The sequence below is a fragment of the Rhamphochromis sp. 'chilingali' genome, assembly GCF_963969265.1.
Source record: "Rhamphochromis sp. 'chilingali' genome assembly, chromosome: 10".
In the NCBI taxonomy this organism is placed as follows: domain Eukaryota; kingdom Metazoa; phylum Chordata; class Actinopteri; order Cichliformes; family Cichlidae; genus Rhamphochromis; species Rhamphochromis sp. 'chilingali'.
Window position 1 is genome coordinate 1,585,113 of NC_137937.1, and position 25,799 is coordinate 1,610,911.

At 42.2% G+C, this 25,799-nt stretch overlaps 1 protein-coding gene across 2 annotated transcripts in view; it reads left to right on the plus strand.

The window, feature by feature from the left end:
• The window catches only part of stxbp1b (syntaxin binding protein 1b), a 39,631-nt gene that overhangs the window by 10,160 nt on the left and 3,672 nt on the right, over positions 1-25,799 (plus strand). For both annotated transcript variants that reach the window (XM_080892984.1, XM_080892985.1), the window contains exons 2-18: positions 1,011-1,060; positions 1,182-1,263; positions 4,156-4,232; positions 4,645-4,723; positions 6,715-6,818; positions 7,501-7,649; positions 9,638-9,722; positions 10,244-10,374; positions 10,526-10,633; positions 10,754-10,814; positions 14,822-14,887; positions 15,409-15,489; positions 21,323-21,461; positions 21,739-21,848; positions 24,659-24,760; positions 24,878-24,963; positions 25,103-25,257. In XM_080892984.1, the coding sequence (XP_080749110.1) occupies positions 1,011-1,060; positions 1,182-1,263; positions 4,156-4,232; positions 4,645-4,723; positions 6,715-6,818; positions 7,501-7,649; positions 9,638-9,722; positions 10,244-10,374; positions 10,526-10,633; positions 10,754-10,814; positions 14,822-14,887; positions 15,409-15,489; positions 21,323-21,461; positions 21,739-21,848; positions 24,659-24,760; positions 24,878-24,963; positions 25,103-25,257 (1,665 nt within the window). The remainder of the gene's footprint in view (positions 1-1,010; positions 1,061-1,181; positions 1,264-4,155; positions 4,233-4,644; positions 4,724-6,714; positions 6,819-7,500; positions 7,650-9,637; positions 9,723-10,243; positions 10,375-10,525; positions 10,634-10,753; positions 10,815-14,821; positions 14,888-15,408; positions 15,490-21,322; positions 21,462-21,738; positions 21,849-24,658; positions 24,761-24,877; positions 24,964-25,102; positions 25,258-25,799) is intronic.

A 25,799-nucleotide genomic window follows, 5' to 3' on the forward strand; every position in this document is an offset into this window, starting at 1 on the left:
GACTGTATTTGTCTCTAACCCTCAGGAACCTTCACATTAACTTTTATCGAGTGGAAAAGTGTTAGCTTAAATCCTGCAGCTTCACTGTTTATGTTATGCTAACATAGCTGTGTCGCTAGCGATCACGTAGCACATCATTATATAGCAGCTAGCCCAACTTCAGTAACTTTACAAACATCTCTGCTGTTTAGTTTCCTGTCTTCATTTATGTTGGAAGTGACAGCAGAGCTGTACATTTGATTTTTTTCAGAAATCTCTCAGTCAGAACATGCTATATCATGTTTAGGTAACTAGCGAAACTAGCGAGCTAACTTCCGTTAACCACCTGCTAACTTCTAACTCCGTTAAATGTAATAAATTCTGTTTTCATGGATGCCTGGATGCTAAACTTCATAGTTACACCTGGTAAAGCAGCAACGCTGATCGTTTTATTAAAGATGAAAGAATTTAGACAGTTTTTAACTCTCAGTGACGCTGCAGTGTTCGTTTGACTTTGGGACTGACGGACAAACACCAAACCACTTCCACATCACTGAAGTGGCTCCATTTTTACAAACCTATTCTGGTTCATCCGTTTCACTCAACGATCCGCTTTCTCCATTCTCATTCTCTGTTGCCGCCATGCTTTTTCGGCCATGTGCGTATGAAAACAAAGGCACTGCACATGCGGGTTTTACCCATATTCTAACGCGATATTTCATTTTCTTATCGTTGCCTAACATTGTACCGGTATTACCGTGAACGGTATGATATGGCCCAGTCACAATGGAATTGTAGGTTGGAAATTTTCAATTTCAGTTCAGCTGGGTTTTTTTTTATTTAGCAACAACAGCCGAACACTTAATAAACTGGATGAGGCAGCAGATTTTCTAGGTTTGCACAAACTAGTCTGTTAATTATTAAGACTGGAATATCAAAAATGGGCAACTGGCAGATTTATGACCTGATGTGTGAAAATGCTCTAACTCTTGATTGAACTGTACAATATACACAAAATGTTTTGTTTACAGAGATAATGAACAACGTCATCAAGAAGGCAAGAGAAAAAGGAAAATGGAAGGTAATTGTCATTAACATCATTATTCATACGAAGTTGGATATCTGTGATTCAAAGATAAACAAAGACATTCATTAAGTATCAGATATAGTAGTTTCCTTTGCTATGTGTGATTTTATTATAGGTTTTGGTGGTGGACAAGCTGAGCATGAGGATGGTGTCCTCCTGCTGTAAGATGACAGACATCATGTCTGAGGGAATCACTAGTAAGTACTACCAACCCAGCCACACCCAGCTCACTTGTATGGAAGCCCGTTTCCGCCACAAAAAAAAAAAAAAAAAGGATCCATAACTCAAAATTTCGAGTTATTTTCTCGAAATTCTGAGTTATTTTCTCAAAATTCCAATTTATTAACTCAAGATTTTGAGAAAAGTAACTCGAAATTTCGAGTTAGCGCTGCCAATCAGTAATCTACGTGAATGACGTCATTTCCTCGTTACCCAGAAGCTGAAGCCTCAGCTACAAATGCTACAGCTAAGCTACCGGTATTACATCCAGTCGTGAATGCACAGATTGCTGAGTGTTTTCAGCCTGGCTTCACAAATGATGAAATCCCTGTGTTATTAGCTGAATCACATGGTGTTGCTATCAGCAAACGTACTCGCGAAAGCGCCAATTTGTTGGGATCCGTTTTTGAGTGTGCGTTCCTCTGCGCCATATGCTTCCGGGTAACAAGAAAGCGACCTCATTCACGTATATTTTTGATTGGCAGAGCTAACTCGAAATTTTGAGAAAAGTAACTCGAAATTTTGAGTTATGGATACTAGCTGTTTTATTTTTATTTAGTGACGGAAACGGGCTTCCATACACTTGACCTGTAGCTGTGTAGTTAGTTTAATCTGTTTTAAATAAATCAAATTTAACTCTAATTTCTAATTAAGTTAAATGTATCCAACAGTGTTTACAGTGTGAAAATATTTCTATATTTATTTATTTTTTTGCAAGGTAATTGAAATATTAGAAAAGGATAAGATCAGCTGTGCGGTTCCTCGGTCGTTGATCCAGTGTTTAGTTTATTTTCCTCTGTTCTCAGTTTAAAGTTTCTTATTGATTTCCAGTGTTCTTGTAATTATGTTGTGAATTACATGCTGGAGTTCAATGTTCGTAGTTGTGATCTAGTCCCAGAGTTTGACTTCATGTTTATTTTTCTTATAGCAGTCTGTTGAATACCGGCTGTTTAGTCTTCCCTACGTATCCCATGCCCGGTGTACGTGTCTTACTTTCCAATCCATCAGTCATGTGCCAGTTTTACTTCCCCCTTTGTGTTTCGTTAGATTCTGTTCACCTGTTCATTGTCCTCATGTGTGTATTTAAGCCTTCTGTTTTCTTCAGTTCCTTGTTGCATTCTACCAACAGGTGTGTTCCAGTATTGTTTTTTACTTTTGCAAGTTCCAATAAAAAAAGCTGTCTTTTATGAGTTCACTATTTTGAATAAAAATGTCAGATTAAAGACAGGCTTTGGTATCCGTTCCCACCAGAACATTGCTGACTAAATAGTACTTTAACTGTGAGAAACATGGCACCAGGTAGTGACGGTGTGATGAAATCCCTTGAATGTGTCGACTTTTTCCAGCCAATTGCTTTGCCAAAAGGCAGATCACACGAAGCTCCGTCCAACAGCTCATTTGGGAGTACTGCTGCGATGATGCATGTGGGCTACATACCAAACGTAATGATTAGGGATGTTACTGGCCATTAATTTCTTAGTTGACTAACTGTGGAAAAAATTCCACTAACAACTAGTCTAAAATTAAGAAAAACTCAGATCCATCCATCCATTCGCTTATCCTTTTCAGGGTCGCGGGGGGCGCTGGAGCCTATCCCAGCTGTCATAGGGCGAAAGGCGGGGTACACCCTGGACAGGTCGCCAGTCTGTCGCAGGGCTAACACACAGGGACAGACAACCATTCACACTCACATTCACACCTAGTGACAATTTGGATTAATCAATTAACCTATCCCCACAAGCTGCATGTCTTTGGACGGTGGGAGGAAGCCGGAGTACCCGGAGGGAACCCACGCAAACACAGGGAGAACATGCAAACTCCACACAGAAAGACCCCGGCCTGATGGAGGAATTGAACTCAGGACCTTCTTGCTGTGCGGCAACAGTGCTAACCACCGTGCCACCGTGCCACCCAAAAAAAACAACTCAGATATTAAGTTAAATTTAAGAACCATCCATTTAATGGAAAACGTCAAAACTAATATCAGAGGTGTTTTGGAGAAAGCTAATTTCCGCCACATGTAGAAGCTTCGTCAGTTCTAATGTCGAGTGGTGGAGAGTCCCAGATTTAAGTCCTGGGGGAGTGTCCCCAAGAGGGGATCCTTTAATCACACGAGTCAGCAGTGTTGGGCAAGTTACTTTGAAAAAGTAATTAATTATAGTTACTAGTTACTTCTTCAAAAAAAGTAACTGAGTTAGTAACCGAGTTACAAGATTCTAAAAGTAATTAATTACTTGAAAAGTAACTATTTCGTTACTTAAAAAAAACCCAAAACGTTTAACCCTTTTGATGTTTCCTCCACATTTCAACTTTAAAAAGTATTTATTTGCCTTGTTTGGTATCATCCTTTTCAGCACAACCTCACGTGTCTGAATTTACAGTTATGTTTTCATTTTGACATATTGTATTAACACAATTGATCTAAAATCAGACAAAACACATAAAATCCGAGTAGAAAAAGTTATATTTTTACTGTAACAACCACAAACATGTTTAATGAATCATGTTTCATAACTTTAAATGCAAAAATAAATTGACAATTTTAAAATTATATGTACAACATCACAGCCTGATACCTGCAGGTCTGACAGCAGCAGGTGCATCACTCCTGTTTCTATCTGGAGACAGCAGTCACCTCATTGTTCTGACACACAACACAAAACTATCCACAACACTACACACTAACTACACAAGACAACACGTCACTCCTAAATCTTCCCCCTCTTCCTAAACAACCAAATGTCATGTTGCCATGTCATTTTTTGATTTGTGATTATATATCGTTGTTGGGATGATAAGTGTCTTATATTGGGATATGAGACTTTAACCAGCCTGATGAACGCACTGACCTTGCTCTTTATCCACTTCAGTTGTCGAAGATATAACAAAGCGGCGTGAACCTCTGCCCAGCATGGAGGCCATCTACCTGATCACACCCTCAGACGAGGTAAATAAAGCAGTTCCTCTACAGCAGGGGCGTCCAGCTGCAGTCCTTGAGAGCTGCTGTCCTGCAGCTTTTAGACGCATCCTTGCTCCGACACACCTGAATCAAATGGGTGGCTTGTTACCAGGCCTTTGTCAAACTTGATAACCATTGATTCAGCTGGTTGGAGCAGCGATGCATCTAAAAGCTGCAGGACGGCAGCTCTCGAGGACTGGAGCTGGACACCTCTGCTCTACAGCCTCATTATGTGATTTTCTTCATTGCAAATGTTTGTCCATCAAATTAGAAACGACACTTTCCTTTGATTTGAATCCTTTACTACAATACATTTAGTTTGATGTTTGCTTTCAGTGATATGTAACTCACTCAACAATGTAGCAATGAATTATTAGTCTGTTCGTCTTTGCTCTTTCAGTCTGTCGAGGGTGTGATTGAGGACTTCAGAGACCCTCGGACTCCGAGGTACAAAGCCGCCCACGTCTTCTTCACTGACAGTGAGTAGACCAAAATCACACCCACAACATACACGATTTAGTTTTATTTATATAATTCCAAGTCATAACACATGTGGTCTCAGGACACTTTATATAACGAGGTTAAGACCATATCAGGATCACTACTCTCTTTAACTCGAAGCACGTTTACTGTATTTAAAAATCTTCACAGGTGTCTTTGGTTTCTGTATTTTTTCATCTGTCAGTATAGTTTCACAGCTGTTACTGGCTGGATGATGCTGTTTTGTCTTTCTTTTTTCCATTGGGAGATAAATACAACTGAATAAATGTAACTGAAAGTAAAATATCCTAAAATTTTAAGTTTTACAAAATGTAAAATAATTAGCAGCTTTTAATAGTGCAAAATAGGCTCTTTGAGGAGTCACTATGACTAATAAATACCACTGCTAGTCCAAAATAGTAGATCATACAATACTGAAAACACATTTTAATAAAGTCCAACACGCCACACTGCAGCGGTGCTTTGTAGACAAGTGGGCAAAGTTACAGTCATTTAACTCGTGCAAATCCACGTGAATTTAGTACGCCTACATTTGCTTTTCAAAAAAGGAATTTAATTTGAAAAAAACAGGAAAAGAGTCTTTATCCAAACTTGGTCAGAGGGGTTACAGTCAGAGTGAGACGACAACAACAGGGCCCCTGAACACATCCTGGTCCCCAAACAGCTACAGATGCTCCACATATTTCCAATCATGCATGTCTCTATCACAGTATTTCACTGTGTTAAATGACTTTGGTTGTGCTTTTGGCTTTTTTTCGATTCCTTTGGAGTGTTTTAGGTTTTGTGCATGTGTAATGTCTGCCCAGCTTCCACAGCAGCATGTTGTTTTTTCTCGCCTGTGAAAGCTGAATGAATAAAAGACCTCCACAGCAGTGCAGGCTTTTCTTCCCTTTATCTGCTTCAGTGCTATGTTACAAAGTGAGTTATGTTTTTAAAGGCAGACACATTCTGCAAATTTCATGACAGTTTGCACACACAGACACAGGTCTGGTGGAAATGTTTTATTAAACTCAGACATGGTCATTGCAACATGGCTCCATAACAACACCTAATTAATGAAGTAGGTCTTTAGCATCGTTTATGGTGAATGACGCATAAACTTAAATTGACAACTTTATGGGGCTGATTTGACCATTTCCAGGCATTAGACCGTTCCAAACTCCTCCTCTGGATTTTATTGGAATCATTGTTTGGAACTTAAGAGCTGGTCAGTCTGAACTACTGACCATTTCCATTAAATCTGTCTGTGGTGTCAAGCAAATTTTAATAATTTGCCATGGACCAAACGTGGCTGTTATAAGTCTTTGAGACTCAACACATCCACTGGTAATGTTTCATATTAGTCATAGCACCAGTTAGTGAGAACGGGGAGCAGGCGGGTCCCAGTTCTGACTGAACAGAGCCATCTACAATGTGGTCATGAAAGCCTTAAAAGGTTAAGTGTTTCTTTTTATTGCCACTTTATTAAGGACGTGACCCTGACAGCAGGGTGAACTTTGTTTACTGTAACTCAAAGACACGCGAGCTCCAAATGTCACATGTTTGACAGAAGTCAAAGTATTCAGTCGTCTGAACGTGAGAGACATCTCTTTCCTAATCCATATTAATATGACGTGTTTTATCTTTGGCTGTATTTTGTTTTAATAATTTCTATATTTGTATTCCTCTGTTTGACTTTGATAAGCTGCCCATTACTACTGTAAATATGGACAGAAAAACTACACGTGCTTAATTATACTTTTATCTAAGACTGATTTAATGCGGCTGAAGTTATTTACAATTTTCACTCAAAAAAACCCCAAAATCACTCCTTTGTTCAAATGTGTATTTTGGACAGAAAAGGAAACAGAATCCAGAACCATAAACACCATGTTGAGCCAAGCAGATAAAATAAATGAAACATTTAATTCTTACTCTGTAAAACCTACAGTTTCTCTAAGTAAACCAATATGTTTGTCTTTGCTTGCAGCAATCCCAGACTCTTTGTTTGGACTCTTGACCAAATCCCGCGCTTCTAAAGCGATGAAGGCCTTGACTGAGATCCACATAGCCTTCCTGCCCTATGAGTCTCAGGTAAGATCCTGGCCACCATCAGTCATGACTGATGGGTAACAATATTCTTATTGAGTGTTTTGAGATCTTTGTGTTTGTATAATTTGAATACAGATGAATGAATAGTCAGTAAAATCTCAGCTGTCTTTCCACGATTTATTGAACGGAGCTACAAGTTGACTTTTCATGTTGCAAGAAAGTGAGAAGAAAACTGATTGTGCTGAAACCATGTAACACATTTATGACCAGATTTAAGAACGTTGCATTATTAATGAGTAGAAGGAGACGAATCAGCTTTGCACAAGGTTCACAAGGTACCAGTTTGATTTCAGGATTATATAAGACCACCAGTAACCACCCAGACTCAGGCCTGCATTAAACTGGGAACTGCTGTAACACTGAAACACTGTGCACATGGGAGGTGTTGAGGATGTATCCTGTAGTGTTGCCTCTGTATACCACTTTACAATATTAAATATTCAATCAAATAGTCAGCCCAGTTATTGTCCAGTTATTTCTGAGCCTGTGAAAACTGAGCACTATGTAAAGAAATGGCTTTAATTACTTAATGCTGAAATTCAGTTCGATTAAAGCTGAATCCCTGCACTTCAATCGAGTATTGCTGCGTCTAAAATCCAGTGTTGTGGTGCAGATGGGAAACTATACAACTGTGTGTCGTCTTTGTACTGTTTTCTGTCGTCAGGTCTTCTCCCTGGATAAAGTGGATGCTTTCCAGGACTTCTACAGTCCCTTCAAGGCTGACGTGAAGAATAACATGTTGGAGCGTTGTGCTGAACAGATTGCCACCCTCTGTGCCACGCTGAAAGAGTATCCAGGAGTTCGATACAGAGGGTGAGCTCCTTTTGATTTTTTTAAAGACTGAATTGGCTTTCTATTTAAAAAGTGGTGATCTCTGATCCTGTGGGTCTGCCCCAGTAGGTCTGCAGGGTTTGGATGGAGCCAACGGGGATTCGCCCAGTACTAACTGCCTCTCTCCTCTGGGTGTCTACCATGTCTCCTCTGATTAAAAATCAGGAGCCCTGAACAGGCTCAGTGCTGGTGGAATACAACTGGAGAATGTCAACAGTGCAGACTTTGAATGTAGCAGACTGTAGCTTTAGCAGCAGCAAAGCACTTATACTTATCAGCCTGCTACAAGCCTATGCTGACTTTGTTCTGATCTTTGTGAGGAAAATGCTTGGAGAGGACAAGCACAACCAGATCTAAAGATTCACTTATCTAGCAGCATTCCTTGGAAATTCAATCCCCCAGGAATACAGTGGAAATCCAACATGGCACAAATGAGCAGAGAAAAATCGAGTAAAACCATCAAAACCAATTTGCAGCGTCACAGTTTGTGGTTGATCCCTCTGGTGTGGTCTGTGCTTCACATTCCAGCTTCTTATTTCCAATCTCCTGACCTGACTTATATTGTAGAAAAGAATGGGAAGAACGACTTATCTCCTCTGCACAGCACTTTTGACCTTCTGAACATTACATCATTCGAGATGACCTTAGTCCCTCTGTGACACCCGTTCACCGTTGTTGACACATAATGACCTGATGTCCTGATATCCAGCAGCTCCTCAGCATCCTCTCTCTGACTTTTCAACAAACATGATTTGAAACAAAGTTTAAAATCTAAACTTTAATATCACTTCATTTCATTTTCTGTCTTTGTATGATGCACTTTACAAGATTTTTCTGTGTATGTGTGTGTGTGTGTCATAATATGCTCCATACTGCTCCCATCACACACACACACACACACACACACACACACACACACACACACACACACACGTTTAAGTCTAGATCATGTCTACGCACACACTCATTTCTATTCTAACACATTAATCACACTTGTACTTTGATTGCATCTCTGATCAAGAATGAAGATGTTTCATTATTAGCAAAAGCACATTTAGACTTTTAACATAACAGGCTGGATGTTAAGGCCTTTTCCCCTCAGACATGATCGGAGGTGAACCATCAGACTTCAGTCTCTGCTTTCTGGACAGGGTGGTGTGCACATCTTTCTCAAAGCAAACTCTACCAGAAGACAAAGAGGCCTGAGGGCTTTGTGTTGTTCTGAGGTTTAGCAGTTTAGCAGAAGACACTGTTCTCTTCTGGACATAGGTCTAATTTTGTTCCTGGAAAATGCTGGAGATACTCTTGCAGTTTGGATGTATGCGGCACAAATGTTCTCGTAGTCCACTTGCTTGATCCAAGTGCTGACTCAGCTTGCATCGTCCCGTCCTGCTATCATGTACCAGGCTGTCTGCAGGCCGCCTGTGATAGACTCCTGTCTCTATCTGGATCTGTTCTTGTGCTGCCTTGATCAGAGCTTCTGTGTTGTCCTTTAGGCTGGCGTCTTTCCGTTGCTTGTAAAGCCACGTGATGCTGTAATTTTGGGTGGAACCCTCCATGCATTGTGGAGAAAGTGACATCAATATCCTCCTGTTGTCAGCCTATTATTTCAGTTGAGTATCTGCTGACTGGGATATGTGTTGATATTCCTGTCAAGGATATCCTTATTCCATCCCACTGAACTGTCCTACCTCCTGGAGGAATCACACTGTGGGTTTTTGTGTATTTCTTGTGGTTCCTGTCTGAGATGCCCGGCCCCCTCCTCTATCTTGCTTTTAACAGCTTGAATTTGGATGACCGTCTTCTTCTTGCCAACACTGTTTTATTAGAATCTGATTTCTGGATGATTTCTCTTATTTCTAAATAAGCCAAATGTTTTCTTCCTGGCTGTCGCTTCCATGCTGTTTGATTTTTAAAATGTGCATGAACTAATACCTGGATAAATGAATACCTGTGTGTGTTTGGATTAGGGACTACAAAGACTGTGCAGTTCTGGCTCAGATGCTTCAGGAGAAGTTGGATGGCTACAAAGCTGATGACCCCACCTTGGGAGAGGTAATGAAGTGAAATGACTAGATAATGAATGGAAGAACCAGATTATGGTAAACATGTGGACATTTCTGAAACAAGAGAAAAACAGAGGAAATTACACACAATGTAATAAATCGTACCCAGCTCTAATCTGCCATAACATCCAGGTTGCTTTTATCGATCATTAGTTCTTTTACAAGCTGCATTAAAAACTGTACAGCTGTTACACGTGTTAATTAGAGTTAAGTAAGAAAAGAATAAACTCACATAGTAAATAGATTTTCACTCAGCTGTAGTTTTAGTTTTCAGTGTTGGGGGAGATCAGCTGGACTGCTCCCATGATTAAGCATCGACTACGTCACTGTTGAGTGGGTAACCATCCACAGAGGATGAAACAGACGTTATGGTCTGTCTGTGGGCTCCATTGTTCTTGGGGCGATAACTAAGCTGCTTCGGTTCTTCCAAAGGTTAAACTGATTGCTGTTGGAACAAAGACGTGTGTTACATGTTAAAGCAGTGTTTTCTATATGCTCTGGTGCCTCCAGGGTCCCGACAAGTCTCGCACTCAGCTGCTCATTCTGGACCGAGGCTTTGACCCCGTGTCACCTCTCCTGCATGAGCTCACACTGCAAGCCATGGCCTACGACTTACTGGGAGTCGAGGATGATGTTTACAGGTAGAGATGCTACTAAAGGAGGTCTGACACCTGCCACATGCATTTTTTTAATGTTATGACTGAAGGTTTGGGTCACACAAATAGAAATAATAGCGACAATGTGAAAATCAAGCAGTCTGTTAACACGTGTCTGTTAACACGTGTCTGTGAGGTTTGAGACCAGCGGGATGGGAGAAACCAGGATGAAGGAGGTAGTGCTGGACGAGGATGACGATCTGTGGCTGAGTCTGAGACATAAGCACATCGCTGAGGTGTCGACGTAAGTGGCTTTCACCTCCTGCTCACAAATGCAGTCAAACAAAGCTGTCACTAACGTGCTTGCTCAGGATACTGAGAACTTTTTCTTTTACGTGTCCTCTTTGTGTCTCACTATGCACAGAGCTGTGACTCGCTCACTAAAGGAATTCTCTGCCAGCAAAAAGATGAACACTGGAGAAAAGGTAAAGGCCACGGCGTGTCTCTGTGTTCGGCTTTCTGGATCCTCTGTTCGTCCTTCACATAGTTACAGTGAAAACAACATGACCATACATTTGTTCACTCATCTCAGTCACTTCCTACCACCAATCACTAAATTCTCAAAGATTCTCAGACAGTTCATATAATAATAATAATAATAACAACAATAATGGATTGGATTTATATAGCGCTTTTCAAGGCACCCAAAGCGCTTTACAATGCCACTATTCATTCACTCTCACATTCACACACTGGTGGAGGCAGCTACGGTTGTAGCCACAGCTGCCCTGGGGCAGACTGACAGAAGCGAGGCTGCCATATCGCGCCATCGGCCCCTCTGGCCGACACCAGTAGGCAAGTAGGGTAAAGTGTCTTGCCCAACGACACAACGACCAGGACAGAGAGCCCAGGGATCGAACCGGCGACCTTCCGGTTACAGATACGCTTCCCAACCCCCTGAGCCACGGTCGCCCCGTATGTCGAGTTATCGAGCAAGTCATCAAAAGTCAGCATTATTAATGACTAATAACCTTTCATTCACACTAGTGAGTCTGTTGTCTTTGTAGATGAAAGGTATTTGTTCTGTGTGTCTCTGTAAGAAGCACAGCACACTAAGAAGCCTCTGTTAATGTGCACAAAATCTTCATTTTTTATCCATAATTGGAAACTTTTGTTCTTTGAAATCAGCATTAAAGCCACTTTTGGTTTATTCTGCCTCCTCTCAGTCCTGCAGCTAATGCCTGCCGCTTCAAATAGGATTTTCAGTTACTGGAAAAATATTCACAAACATATATCGATGTGTACGCAATAAACTGAGCTGTAAACTTGTACTTTACTCGCAACTATTTGTAACGCTAAGTTATTTAAGGACTAGTTTATGGCAATGGATGAATTTACTGACTGACGCGCAGAAGAAATAGTTCTTTATGGAGCCTAGATGGTGTGAATGATGAGACCAAAAACTGCAATGTCTTGTACCAAAAATATATTGAATAAATAGGGGAAAGGGGAACAAAAATAATTAACACAACACACAACGTAAATGTCCACAATTAAATAAATCAATGCTGTGATTTTTCTGTGCAAGAGTCCTTTTGCTAAGAGTCCTTTTTTTTTGGTCCTTTTCTTTTTAAAGTTCACTTTTAAGGTATTCCTCCTTAGGGTCCAGCTTCATACAATGGGGAAATATGTCCGTAATCCAAAGACGGCTAAGTGGGGGAAAACAATGGATGGTCCTACCGGCTCGCCACTTCAATATGAAGAAGATCAATTCAAAGGGGGGGGGGGAAAAAACCTGACCTGTAGGTCAGAAAAATGTCTATTAGCACATCAAGTTCAATTCAGTTTACCGGTAAACAAATATATTCTTCTGCAAGTCTAGGTAACAATGCAAATCATAAATCATCATCAATCAATGTACAACAGTTAAATCATTAATCATCTTGGCTACGTAGCTTAATCTATACAGTCCAGTAGCGTTCGCTACAAACAATACAAAAACAACAATAAAGGAAAACAACTGTCTAACAGACAGCATAGCCGAATTCAAGGCAACACATAACAATAATCATTCAATCGCACTTTGTTTCAAAGTAAGCCCATAAAAATGCTTAAGTAAACAAAAGTGTTCAAAAACAGCAGTTTATGAACCGGAGTTCTGCTCGCGGTGGGAACGCTGCCGCACAAAGTCATTTTTTAATCGTGAAAACGATCGGCTGGTTACTGACAACCAAAGGTTGAAAGATATTAAGGACACTTACTGCTGAGTTTAAAGTTTAAAGATGAATTGAGGAGAGAAAACGCTTTGTTTTCCAATACCGCTCTAAATGCCATAAGCTCACAGCCACAGCAGGAGTCGAACCCGGAAGTATCCCTCCACAGCCGGTTTTCAGAGTTGCCGCGACGTGAAAGGAGCCAATCAGAAGAGGGACCTCAAATCAGCTGACGTGGGTCATGTGACAGGCAGTAGTTGATATGGGTTACATATTACTCTACTAAGGAGTATTAGACACATTCAGAAAAAAAAGTTATGGTTTATTTTGCAAATAAACTCCAAATTTTGTAGATCAAACTTGAAATAATATTTATATTAAGTCAATGTGGAGATAAAAGGAGTTGTTATTGCAATTCGGCTCCAATGGCTGCCTTGTGTAAGTTAGTTGGTGAAATTGTGCTTCTACTACTACTAAACACGAGTGTGGTGTAAAGTAGGGTTGTGTGGTATAAGGATGTTGCAGAAACATGCATTCAATCAGAAGGCAGTGGGTGTAGTCATGGCGATGGCTAAGATGCATGTTACATCAAAAGACACAATGAGACAGGTGATCGAGCTGTCTCACTGACCCAACAACACGAGGCATGTGCAGAGTGTGTAGCTGCACTGGGAGTTGACTTAAAATGACAAGTTCAACTTTATCCTCAAACTGTTTCAACATTACTGTCAAAATGAACAATGTTTCCTGATCCATTGTGGATTTACACCTGCTTGATTGCAACCTCTCTACTGACAAATTCATGAATTTGCGTGCTTTGGCTTTTGCAACACTTCTTGCGCAGATACCTGAAACCCGTCATTCCTCATTAGGTCCAGCAGCAAAAATGAGGGTGAACAAGCATTTTGGCTGTCAGTAATAATGTTAGCTAACTAGCTCTCCAGCATAAATAACACTGATCAGTATGGTGCTGTGACATTAGTGTCACATCAGTGTGTTCTCGTGCAGTTTGGCTCGTTGTTAGCAGCAAAAGAGGACAGTCAGCTGAGCCCTCGCTCTCAACCACAGGACTCAGGGGCATCAGGACATTCCACTTTAAATGACGCAAAACTAGTCTTCCTCAGTACGTTCTTGCTTCATGCACCCATGGTGCCAGTGCGCTCTTCCAGCCGGCATGTAGGCTTTATCAAAAAAGAAAACAAAAATGATATTGACCCACAAGCTCCAGATTACCAGTCCAGCCCTGTTGTTACCAACAGCCAAGATGATCGTTCACTCTCAGTTGTGCTTATGTAGCAAGGACTGAGGGATTTCCAGTGTCTGCATTGATTCCAGTAAGAATAATGGCAGGGACTAGAAAGAGACTGTATGTTTCTCCCATATTAGCTCCTCTTCATCGGCTCCCTGTCAAATCCAGAATCAAACTTCAGATCCTTCTCATCACATGAAAGCTACCACGCCCCACCTTATCTTGGTGACCTTATAGCACTGCGTCACCTTCACGTGATGCACTGGTGGCCTCCCCTCCCGTGGCCTGGTTCTGGTGGAGGTTTTTCCTCACTGTTGCCCAAATGCTTGCTCAGAGGGGGTCATGTGATTGTTGCGGTTTTCTCTGTTTGCTTTGCATTGTTGTGGGCTCTTTATCTTACAGTATAAATCACCTTGAGGTGCTTGATTTGGTCCTATAAAAATACAATTGAATAGCCTGTCTTGCCTGTAGTGGGATATTGCCTGTTTTGGCTGATACTACTGTACAAATCTTTGGTGTTTCAATCACTGGCTGCCTTAAAAAAATGTTTTTTCTCTTTTTAAATATACAGAATTCTACCGACGACTCCTTTAAACATCTGCTCAGCCTACAGGACAAACAAAACCTCAAAAACTCATCAAACTGAAGTTCTTCAAAATTATTCTATTAATATAACATTACAGTAAATATGATAAAATTATATATTAATATTACAATCAATTAAATATTGATATTTGGGATATGAAAGGCTTTGTACTCCTTTATGGAAGACATTTAAATGAAGGTGCAGATAATAAGTCATATAAGTGAATAAAAACATGATCCTGGTCCTTATGAGGGTAAAAAGCAGATAAATGTATTCAAAACATTGTTCAGTCAGTGGAGAATAAAACAGTAAAAGCATTTGGTTTATTGTTTTAGTTGTGTAGCATCATTTGTAGCTGATGTTGTTGTTGAAAGAATCTTTCATACCCAGTGAGCCAATGAATGAAGACATTTTATTCACTGCAGGTGTCTCATTGTCTTTCAGACCACCATGAAGGAACTCTCGCAGATGCTGAAGAAGATGCCTCAGTATCAGAAAGAGCTCAGCAAGGTAGGAGCTAAAGTCACAACAGACAACAGCGTTCATGGAATACTGAATCTGCGTATATGTTTACCTCATTATTCAAAATTGTGGTCACATTTAATGTGAAATCATGATGTTGTAGAATTATACTGCAGACATGACAGAAACCAAAAGAAAACATTAGCAGCAGCTTCTTCTGCTATGAAGTACATACATACATACAACGTGCTGCTTTCCCCTCAGCATAAGCATAAATTATTATAAAGTTTTTGTCTTTTTATTCTCAGTCCATATGAGAATATTTTGTTTAATGTGTTGAATTTGTTTATAGCTGTGAACTATATTGATGTAGAGATGTGTGGATAATCCACAACACATTTGGTTCTGACACTTCATGACAAACAGCACGAGGAAACAAGCTCATTTAGAAGCGTTATGTAGAAAATATTAAGATTATTATTAAAATTTAATAAAGTTTAGATCTGATGGTGGTCACTTTGTCAGCCTGACTGGCAGCGTCTCTCTCTCTCTCTCTCTCTCCTGCTCAGTATTCAACCCACCTCCACCTGGCTGAGGACTGTATGAACCGCTACCAGGGCACCGTGGACAAACTTTGCCGTGTGGAACAGGTAAATCATCAAAACTCTGTTGGATCTGTCAACACTGAGGGAACAGGCCTCAGGGTCTTGTTTCAGTGTGACCGCTGGGAGCATTTAGAGTGCCGTGACAAAATATTTGTCCCCTTCCTCATTTCTTTGCATATTTCTCACACTTAAATGTATGACATCATCAAACAAATTCTAATGTTAGCCAAAATGTTAGCTAAAAAGAAAGTGTGGTTTGTCGCTATTATTGGACATGAAGGTTGAAAAAAAGGGTTTTCAGCTTTAACAGCTCTGTGACACTCGAGTATTCTTTCTTCTGAAACTTTGAGGCGATCTTTCGCCCATCGTCTCTCTGGGCATTGCCAAGTAAGCCAGGAGTTTAAACCAGATATTCTCCACTTAACCATCCAAGGTGGCAGGGGAACAACATGAGAACAGAACAGCAAGGCTGGAGTAATATGGGAGAAGTATGCAACGCATCTTCATTAATCCTGGGAAATCAGTATCAGTTGAATGATTGAGGTAAAAACATTATGACAAGATCAGAACTAATAAATAGGCTGATATTTAACACAAATGACTCTCGTTCATTTATTCTCCACGAATTGAAATCCACTTCTTTTTACACAAAATCACAATCACTTAGTTTAAAAGAGGAAAAGAGAAAAACAAATGAAATGGAACAAATTAAAAAAGAGGATTTCTGCATTTCCTAAAGCTGCACAATGTTAAGCAGAATTAATGTTCAGTGTGAAGGTCATCACTGTCACTCTCCAACATTTGCATGCTGTTCAATGCAAATACAACAAAACAGCACAAACATGTTCTCTGAAGGTTGTTCCAGCTGCCATGTTGTACGTTGTCCCATCCAGCACTGGGTAGTGATGTGCGAATCATGAACGAATCGTTCAATGCTCGAGAATCACTTTACTGACTCGTGAATCACGATTCACAAACCCAACTGACTCACTGACTCATCCCTGTGGCTGTTAGCAAACTAATTCCATTAGTACAAATATATCTAGCTTATAATTAAAATTGTGGGGGGGAAAAAACAGCCAGTTTCTTAACAGAAACATTTCTGCTCTGAACTGGAAGAAAAAACCCTGAGCAGAAGCTCACATCAAGACAATTGCTCCTCAGTTCACAGTAGCATCGCTCTGCTAACATGCTAGCAGCACATTTGAGCTACTCACCCCCTCCCTCCTGGCTCACAGCTTCTTCTTCTTCTTGGTTGGCAACCAATGTTAAGGAGCATTACCGCCCCCTGGCACACAGCTCAGTGGACATTTAGATGAGAAAAAAGGAAAATACTTAAATAATAAAATAAAATAAATGTTCTCTTTAGAAATCTTAATTTTATTTGCTCTTTTTTGCTCTATAAAAATAGTTGTTTTTCTTCTTCAATCACTCATCTTAGCTGTAGGATTTACATGAAAAGAGAAACAAATTAAGTTTGAGTGAAAATGTACATTTGTTGCACTCTCTGGTCACCTGACTCAGTGACTCAAAAAACCCGATTCACTTTGGTGAGTGACTCATTCAAACTCGATTCAGTAAAAAGAATCGAATTTACCATCACTAGTACTGGGCACCTCGTCATGTTGTTGGACACTCTCTCTGCTAATGTCCTCTTTCTCCACATGTATTACTGTTCGTATACATGCTCTGTAGAACAGGTGTGCCCCTTGATCTCTTTTGGGTCCGTATATAACAAATAACAAACCGTGGGTAACACAGGAAGTCAAAGCTGTCCTCAACATGAAGAAGAAGACTTTCAGGAGCAAAGTGAAGGAGGAGATGAAGGCAGCACAGCGGGAGGTGAAACGCTGCCTGAGGGAAGCAAAGGACACCTACAGGAGGAAGGTGGAGCAGAAGTTGGAGAGGAACAATATGAGGGAGGTCTGGAATGGTGTGAAAACCATCACAGGCCACAACACCAAGAAAAGCACAGTGGGGGGGACTGTGGAGAAGGCAAACGAACTCAACAACTTCTTCAACAGGTTTGACCAGCCCACAACCCCCCCACCCTCACCTTCACTACAGAGTCCTCTCCCCACTCTCCTACCTCCCTCGCTTCCCCCCCTTCCTGACACCATGACACCCCCCTCCTCCAATCCCTCTCTCAGCAGCAAGACATCTCCCCCCCTCCCCTCCTCCCAAACACCTCCCAGTGTCACAGTGGATCAGGTCAGGAGGCAACTGAGGAAGCTTCGCCCCAGAAAGGCAGCAGGCCCAGACAAGGTGTGTCCTAGGATGCTAAAGGCGTGTGCTGCTGAACTTGGGGAGCCGCTACAACGAGTCTTCAACCTCAGTCTGCGACTGGGGAGAGTGCCCGCCCTATGGAAGACATCCTGCATCGTCCCGGTCCCTAAAAAGAACCGGCCCAATGAGCTGAATGACTTCCGACCGGTGGCACTGACGTCACATCTTATGAAGACTCTAGAGCGGCTCTTCCTCAACCTCCTCCGACCACAGGTACAACATGCCCAGGACCCACTACAGTTTGCATACAAGGCGGGTGTCGGAGTGGAGGATGCCATCCTGTACCTCCTACACAGAGCCCACTCACACCTGGATGGGGGAAAAGGCACGGTCAGGATCCTGTTTCTTGACTTTTCCAGTGCCTTTAATACCATCCGGCCCTGTATGCTTCAAGAAAAACTGAACAGGATGGAGGTGGACCCCTGCCTGGTGGCTTGGATCTCCGACTACCTCACCGACAGACCACAGTACGTCAGGCTGAAGGACATCACGTCTGACACTGTGGTCAGCAGCACAGGAGCACCACAGGGAACTGTGCTGTCCCCTCTTCTCTTCACCCTGTACACCTCTGACTTCTGCTACAACTCTGAATTATGCCACATTCAGAAGTTTGCAGATGACACAGCCATCATGGGGTGTATCTGGGATGATCAGGAAGAGGATACAGAAGTCTGGTGAGGAACTTTGTCGCATGGAGTCACACAAACCACCTGCAACTCAACACCTCAAAGACTAAGGAACTGGTTGTGGACTTCGGGAGGTCTAGAGCAGGTCCACTGCCGGTTCAGATAGAGGGGGAGGAGGTGGAGGTGGTCAACAAGTACAAGTACCTCGGGCTGTGGGTGGACAATAAACTGGACTGGTCATGCAACACAGAGCACCTGTATAAAAAAGCCCAAAGCCGACTGTACTTCCTCAGGAGGCTGAGGTCTTTTAACATCTGCAGGAAGCTCCTGAGGATGTTTTACCAGTCGGTGGTTGCTGGAGTACTTTTCTATGCTGTGGTGTGCTGGGGGAGCAGCACAGCAAAGAAGGACTCATCCAGGCTGGAGAAACTGATCAGGAGGGCTAGCTCTGTGGTCGGCATGAAGCTGGACACTCTGGTGACAGTGGCAGAGAAAAGGACATTAAAGAAACTGATGGACATTATGGACAATGCTGGGCATCCTCTGCACACGGCCATAAACAATCAGAAGAGTCTGTTCAGTGACAGGTTGCTTCTCCCCAAGACAAGAACTAACAGACTTAAAAACTCCTTTGTCCCACACGCCATCAGACTGTTTAACTCCTCTCTGGAGGGGAGAGGGAGGGGAAACAGGAGGACAAAGGAGGGGGGAACAACTAAGCTGTAGTGCCTCTTCACCTCACTGTGCAATACCTTTTGTGCAATACTTTTGTAAATAGTCAACAGTGCAATAGACTCAATACTTGAAATGTGCAATTCACTTGTATTTTTATTTTTATTCCTATTTATTCTATTTATCCCCTTCGTATATTTTATTTATATTGTCTCTGTATTTATATATATGTGTGTGTGTGTGTGTGTGTGTGTGTACATATATATATATATCTATATATATATATATATATATATATATATATATATATATATATATATATATATATATATATATATATAATATTCTGTAACTCTGTAACTTCTGTCGGTGCTGTGCTTTTTTGGAAATCGAATTTCCCAGAGGAACCCACCCGAGGGATTAATAAAGTTCTATCTAATCTAATCTAATCTAATCTAATCTAATCTATATCTCGCCATGATATTTGGCGTCGATGCACATTGTGCTGGTTTGGAGGCGTTCCCCCACGTTGCTGGAGCAGGTGGGTTTGGCTGCTGTTGCTTCTGCTACTGCTTGCTGTATCTCAGCCTCCAGATCCATAGATCTTACCAATATTTGTCCAGACCTCACCTTGGTCTTGGTGGTTTCTCTGTTCTTCTCTGCTATCTGATGTTCCAGCATTTCTTATGTCAATTATTCCTTTTCTTGCAATATTGATCCAGTCTTTGACACATTTTCACTCTTTGGATCGCCTCGTCTTCCAACTGTTGTTCCAGTTGGTCAGTTTCTCTCTGTTTAACTGCTAAATGCTCCTGGACTTGCTTCAGTGTAGTTTCTTTCTGTCTTGTCTCTTTGATGAGGTGAGTTCATTAATCAGGGATGCAGAAGCAGAACCATAGGTGTGGCCTCTGCAGCAGCTGGTCCAGTTTCATTAACACTCTGGCTTTGTGTTGTGTTTTCTGATCCATCAACACATTTTTTTAGGTATTTACAAATTACTAACTATGTTGTCAGAGTATAAAAGACTTATATGTTTTCCAGAAGACACCGGATGTTACACACTTCTGTTGGGCCGCCAGACTAAAAAAACCTGGTTGCTATTTTGTTATTCTCTGAGACTAACTCTGATAAATAATCTATTAAGATATCCTGGTCGGGGTCTGGGCTGTTGGGCTTCCCTGCTGCTGCAGTACCGGGGGCGGTCTGCTCATCTCCACCCCAGAGGACAGGGAAGCATCTCCTGGGTCTGGCACAGATCGCCCCTCTGGGGGAGATGGTGCCTGGATCTGGGAGTACAGAGTATGTTTGGAGGAGTGTGAGTGTGTGTACAGTGTTCATGTCTGTGTCTCCATGTTGGCTGAGTGCTGAGTATTCCTATATGTGTGCATGTTTGTGTCTGTGTGTGTCTGTTTGTCTAAGTTTATGTGTCAGGTCAAGGGTTAGACTCCACCTCTGAGAACATCTCAGGCCCCGACAGGTGGGGGGCCTATTTTCCCCCACCACACTCCCTGCCAGTGTCTGATGCCCCCACCCACTGGTGCGTTGGTGGTTCTTGGTGTCCGAGGCTGGGTGCTCGGGTGTGTACTGGTTCACTCTTGGCGGCTGCTTGGCGGGACCTTGGCTCAGTCAGACCCCTTCCAGGGTGTGGAGGCCCCTTGGATCTCGGGTCTCTGGGCCCGGGGCTCAGTCTGCTCTGGCGCAGCCAGCTGCCAGTACAGTCTGCTGCCTTGTTACCGAGGATCCCTGTGGCTTCTGCACTGTAGCTCCTTGGTAAGCCAGATGTGCTACCAGATGCTTATGCAGTGCAGTTAGCTTCTTTAGCCAGACATGAATCATGTCAGGGCCCGGTGGTGTTCGACTCTTTATGCTTGAGATTCTTTTTTGGATGTCTGCACTGGATGGCTACTAGATGCTGGGTCTATCTGTCTCTTCTACCCTGTATAGTGACATTTTTTTTTCCATAGTATTATTGTTCTTAGTTTATGCTGCATCCATTTATTCATTCATTTCTGCCCTGTCCACTCAGTGTAACTTTTTTAACACTGTATTTTCAGGTATGTTAGCGTAATTAAAGATAAGGCCCGTTTAAACTCATTAGACTCCTCTCCTGTTTATCATTGAATCACTTTTAAAAATTTTAATTCTCTAACATTTCCTGTGACATCACTTTTAGTAGACTACAAATGAAATACAGCTTAGAATTGTGACCTTAGTCTCCTGTTACTGTGTTAACCAGTGACTGGCATTAATTGCAGCAAGAAACCACTCTAATAATGTTCTCCATTATTTTGAAGGATCTCGCGATGGGAACAGATGCAGAAGGTGAGAAGATCAAGGATCCCATGAGGCTCATTGTCCCCATTCTGCTGGATGCCAATGTCAATGTGTCCGACAAGATCCGCATCATCCTGCTCTACATCTTCCTTAAGAATGGTCAGATATCCACCGTCATCCTGTTTTTAGTTTTTATCTATCGGATCACCTGCAAATGAAAGACGGGCAGCCCACTACCAGTCTTTCAGTTTTATCCTTAGACAGTGTCCTATTGCTACAGTTTAATTTTTCATACGTGTATTCTCAGGTTTTGATTTATTTTCTTTTGTCAATTCATTCTTTTTTTCTAAACATGCATGTTCCCATGCGTGTGAATTGCATGTTTGGACCGGGTATTTGTACTGCATGCATTTGTGTGTCTCACTGTGTGTGTCAGGTGTGACTGAGGAGAACCTGTGTAAGCTCCTGCAGCATGCTAACATCCCACCGGAGGACAGTGACATCATTTCCAACATGGCCCACATGGGTGTTCCCATTATCTCTGAGGTGAGCAAATCTGCCAACAACCTCATCAGCTCATTTAACATGACCCCCCCCCCAAAATAAATAACAAACAAATAAAAGCTAAAAGCATTTGGAAATGTTACTACTGCAGCTTCCTGCATCAAAATGTCTCAATGCTGCAAAGATAAGACCACTGAATATTAATTTATTTAGTCAAAAGAATCTGAATCTCCAATTCATCCAGCCTATCCAGTGGAACACAGAGATTTAAGATAAGATAAGATAAGATAAGATAACCTTTATTAGTCCCACACGTGGGAAATTTGTTTTGTCACAGCAGGAAGTGGACAGTGCAAAAGTTATGAGGCAAAAATTAGAATACAATAAGAATAAATACAGTACACAACTGTACAGAATAGGAATAAAATAAAATACTATATACAGTAGAATAAAATAAAATAAATATACAATAAGATAAAAATAGAATACAAATACAAATACTATATACAACTGAGTAAAAATACAACGATGACAGAAAGGATTATTGCACTTAGTATTATTGCATATGTATGGATGTGTGTGCTTGATCAGTTAAAGTCTTTATTATGGAGTCTGACAGCAGTGGGGAGGAAAGACCTGCGAAATCTCTCCGTCCCACACCGTGGGTGCCGCAGTCTCCCACTGAAGGAGCTGCTCAGTGCTGTCACAGTCTGCTGCATGGGGTGGGAGATGTTGTCCAACAGGGATGACAGCTTAGCCGCCGTTCTCCTGTCACTCACCACCTCCACTGGGTCCAGAGGGCATCCTAGAACAGAGCTGGCCTGGGTCTGCTCTTGCCCCCTTCTGGTGGGACATACCTAAAACACCTCTCCAAGGAGGCATCCTTGCCAGATCCCTGAACTACTTTGACTGCCAATCTCGGATGGCTGAATTCCTCACCCTATCGCTAACAAAGAGGCCAACAGTTTCTGACATTTGTAACTACAGTCTCATGCTTTTGGTCACTACCCAGAACTCATGATGGTAGGGACGTAACTCGACTGGTAAATCAAGAGCTTTGCTTTTATGCTCAGCTCTCTCTTTACCACGATGGACCAATGCGGTGCCCAGATCACTGCAGCTGTGTTCCCATTTGGACCCCGACTTGCAAAAGGCACTCCACGTTTTGCAGCTAAGGACCATGGCCTCAGACTTGGAGGTGCTGATTCTCCTTCCCACCACTTCACACTCGACTGCGAACTATCCAGTGAAGTCAACAAAGCCACATCATCTGCAAAAAACAGAGATGAGCTTCTGAGGCCACCAAAGTGCAACCGTCCACCACCTGGCAAAGTAATTCGATCCATAAAAAGTATGAATAAAACTGCTGGCAAAGTCCAACATGCACCAGGAATGAGTCCAACTTACTGCTGGCAATGTGGACCGAGCTCCAGGAATGGTTATGCAGGGACCGAATGGCCCATAGCAATGAGCCAGACACCCTACATTCCCAACCATCCCCCGCAGGATGAACTCTCCGGCACCCTGGCATAGTGTCTGAGTATCGTGATCCTCTGGTAGTTGAAGCTCACCGACTGGTCCCCCCTTGTTAAAAATGAAAACCACCATCTCAGTCTGCCAATCCAGTGGCACTGCTTCAGATCTCCACATGACATGTCAGAGGTGTGGGAGCCAACAATGCCCTACAACATCCAGAGCTTTCTAGGAAACCTCGTTCACCCCTTAGGCCTGGCTACCAAGGAGATGTTTAAAGAGGACATGAAACACATATAAAGGTTTATTTACATCAGAATGATGTCAGTACATAACGTTACGTCACCGGATTGGATTTGCATTAGTTTATGTTGGCTAACTAGTGACAGAACTGATAACTCAGTGGAAATCAAGGGGACTGAAAATCTGTTTAAAAGGATCACTTTTGTGCTGCCCCTGGCTGCAACAATGAGCTTTATGTTAAAACCAAGGATATGCTGTCCACTTTTTTGGCCCTTCATTGTTTGTTCGGCTGCACTCAAATGGGAAAATCCAGCTGTTTGCTCTAATGTTCGGTTTTGTAAAGGACTTTATGAATGAGGACGGTGTGGACGAGAGCCTGTTTGACTCAGTTTACAGGTGATTCACCGCAGCAACAAGCTGGAGTTAGAAACAGATTTTTCCTCATCTGGCCTAGTGCACTGAGCGACGCAATCAGCTTATGATCTTCAGCTTGATGCTTCCTTCACCTCCAGTATCCACCATGTGGTTCGGGGACAAGCATGAAGCTCCTTGCAGCTGCCTCGGCAATGAAGGTGGAGAACATGGTTCCCAGCCTCCCTTGGAAAGCTGCCAAAGTTCTGCTGGAGGTGGAAGTTGAAGATCTCTGGAACAGGGTCAGATGTTCCAGAGATCATGTTTGGGTGTGTCGGGTCTGTTCCGCATCCTTCCCCGCCACCTGATTCATCTGGTCAATTGACACCTCAGCTGCTCTCGTTATCTGAGTGTAATCATATCACATCAGGTCTGTGGCCACATTTATTGTACAAAGTCACTCAGGTTCCTTCCCCACCAGAGGCGTGGCGGTCCATGTCCCGATAGCCGACTCAGGTAGCTGAGGTTTGGATCACCAGGGCGCACATTGCACCCGACCCCTATGACACCTCCTGCAGGTGGTGGGCCTACAGGACGGTCTGCAGAATGACTTTTTTTAAATTAAGGAGAAATAGGTCAACTATGATAGCCGTTTATTAAGAGTACCTTAAAAAGTATGAACATTTTAAAGAATAGTAATGTTTTTGGGCTGAACAAAAGTCATTTTTTGGTGCTCATGTGTCAACAGTAAAAACACTTTAGTTGAAAAGAGCATTTGTTCACAGGGCACCACCAAGAAAACCAAGAAGCCTGATCGCAAGGAACGGATCAGTGAGCAAACCTACCAGCTCTCCAGGTGGACCCCTTTTGTCAAGGATCTCATGGAGGTACTTTCCATCTGCTGTTGCTTTGTGTCAGTATTTAGGAAACAAATGTGTTAAACAGTATTTTGGGTTACAATTGGTACAGTTACAAATTGTTGCTACTTGCATGTCTTCCCACAGGATGCAATTGAAGACAAACTTGATCCCAAGCAATACCCGTATATTTCCCAGCGACAAGCATCTGCCAAAGCCAGTGCTCCATCAAGGTGTGTAGCTAAATACACATTTCAGGTGATACAAAATAAGAAGCTGATTGCCACTATCGTTGTTTCAAAGGGTCTACGTATACATGTGTAAAACTCTCAGGACTTTGGCATAAATGTTTGTCTGTTACTCATCATACAGTGCTCGCTATGGTAACTGGCACAAGAACAGGGGCCCCACAGAGGTGAAGACAGGGCCCCGGATAATCGTCTTCATCATTGGAGGCATGACATACAGTGAGATGCGCTGCGTGTATGAGGTCACCCAGGCCAATGGCAAGTGGGAGGCTTTGATTGGTGAGTTGATTTGACTGAGAATACTTATAGGAGAATTGGGTCATCTGTTAAGGGGCAATGCACATGTTTTATACAGGCGAATTGGTTTGCTCAACACAGAGAGTACTACTCATCTTTAGCATCCCTATAACTGAACTTAGAACGAGGTGATTTTGAAATTCATGCCACAGCTGCATCTTCTAGAAATCTTAGATTAGTTTGAATCGCACTAATCTCCACCTCAAGGTCAGAGGTCAAGTTTTCTCAGAATCTTGTGAATGTTAAGAAGTAATTTAGGATTTTGAAATCCGTACCATACTATGAGGCTGACAGCTAGCACTGGACAAAATACACTTTAAAGTATTTTTAAAACTCTTGCGACTCATTTTTATCAAAAGCGCTCTGATCCGATCCAGGCTCTGCTGTGTCCTCTGAATCTGAAACATCACCTGGTTGTTTGGTGTAGAAACACTGACCTCTGTGGACACTCGAGCATTTGTGACTTTTCAGTAAAACCTTTGCAGAGTATTTGTTTGTGTCTCACGTTATTAACAAGCTTTCAT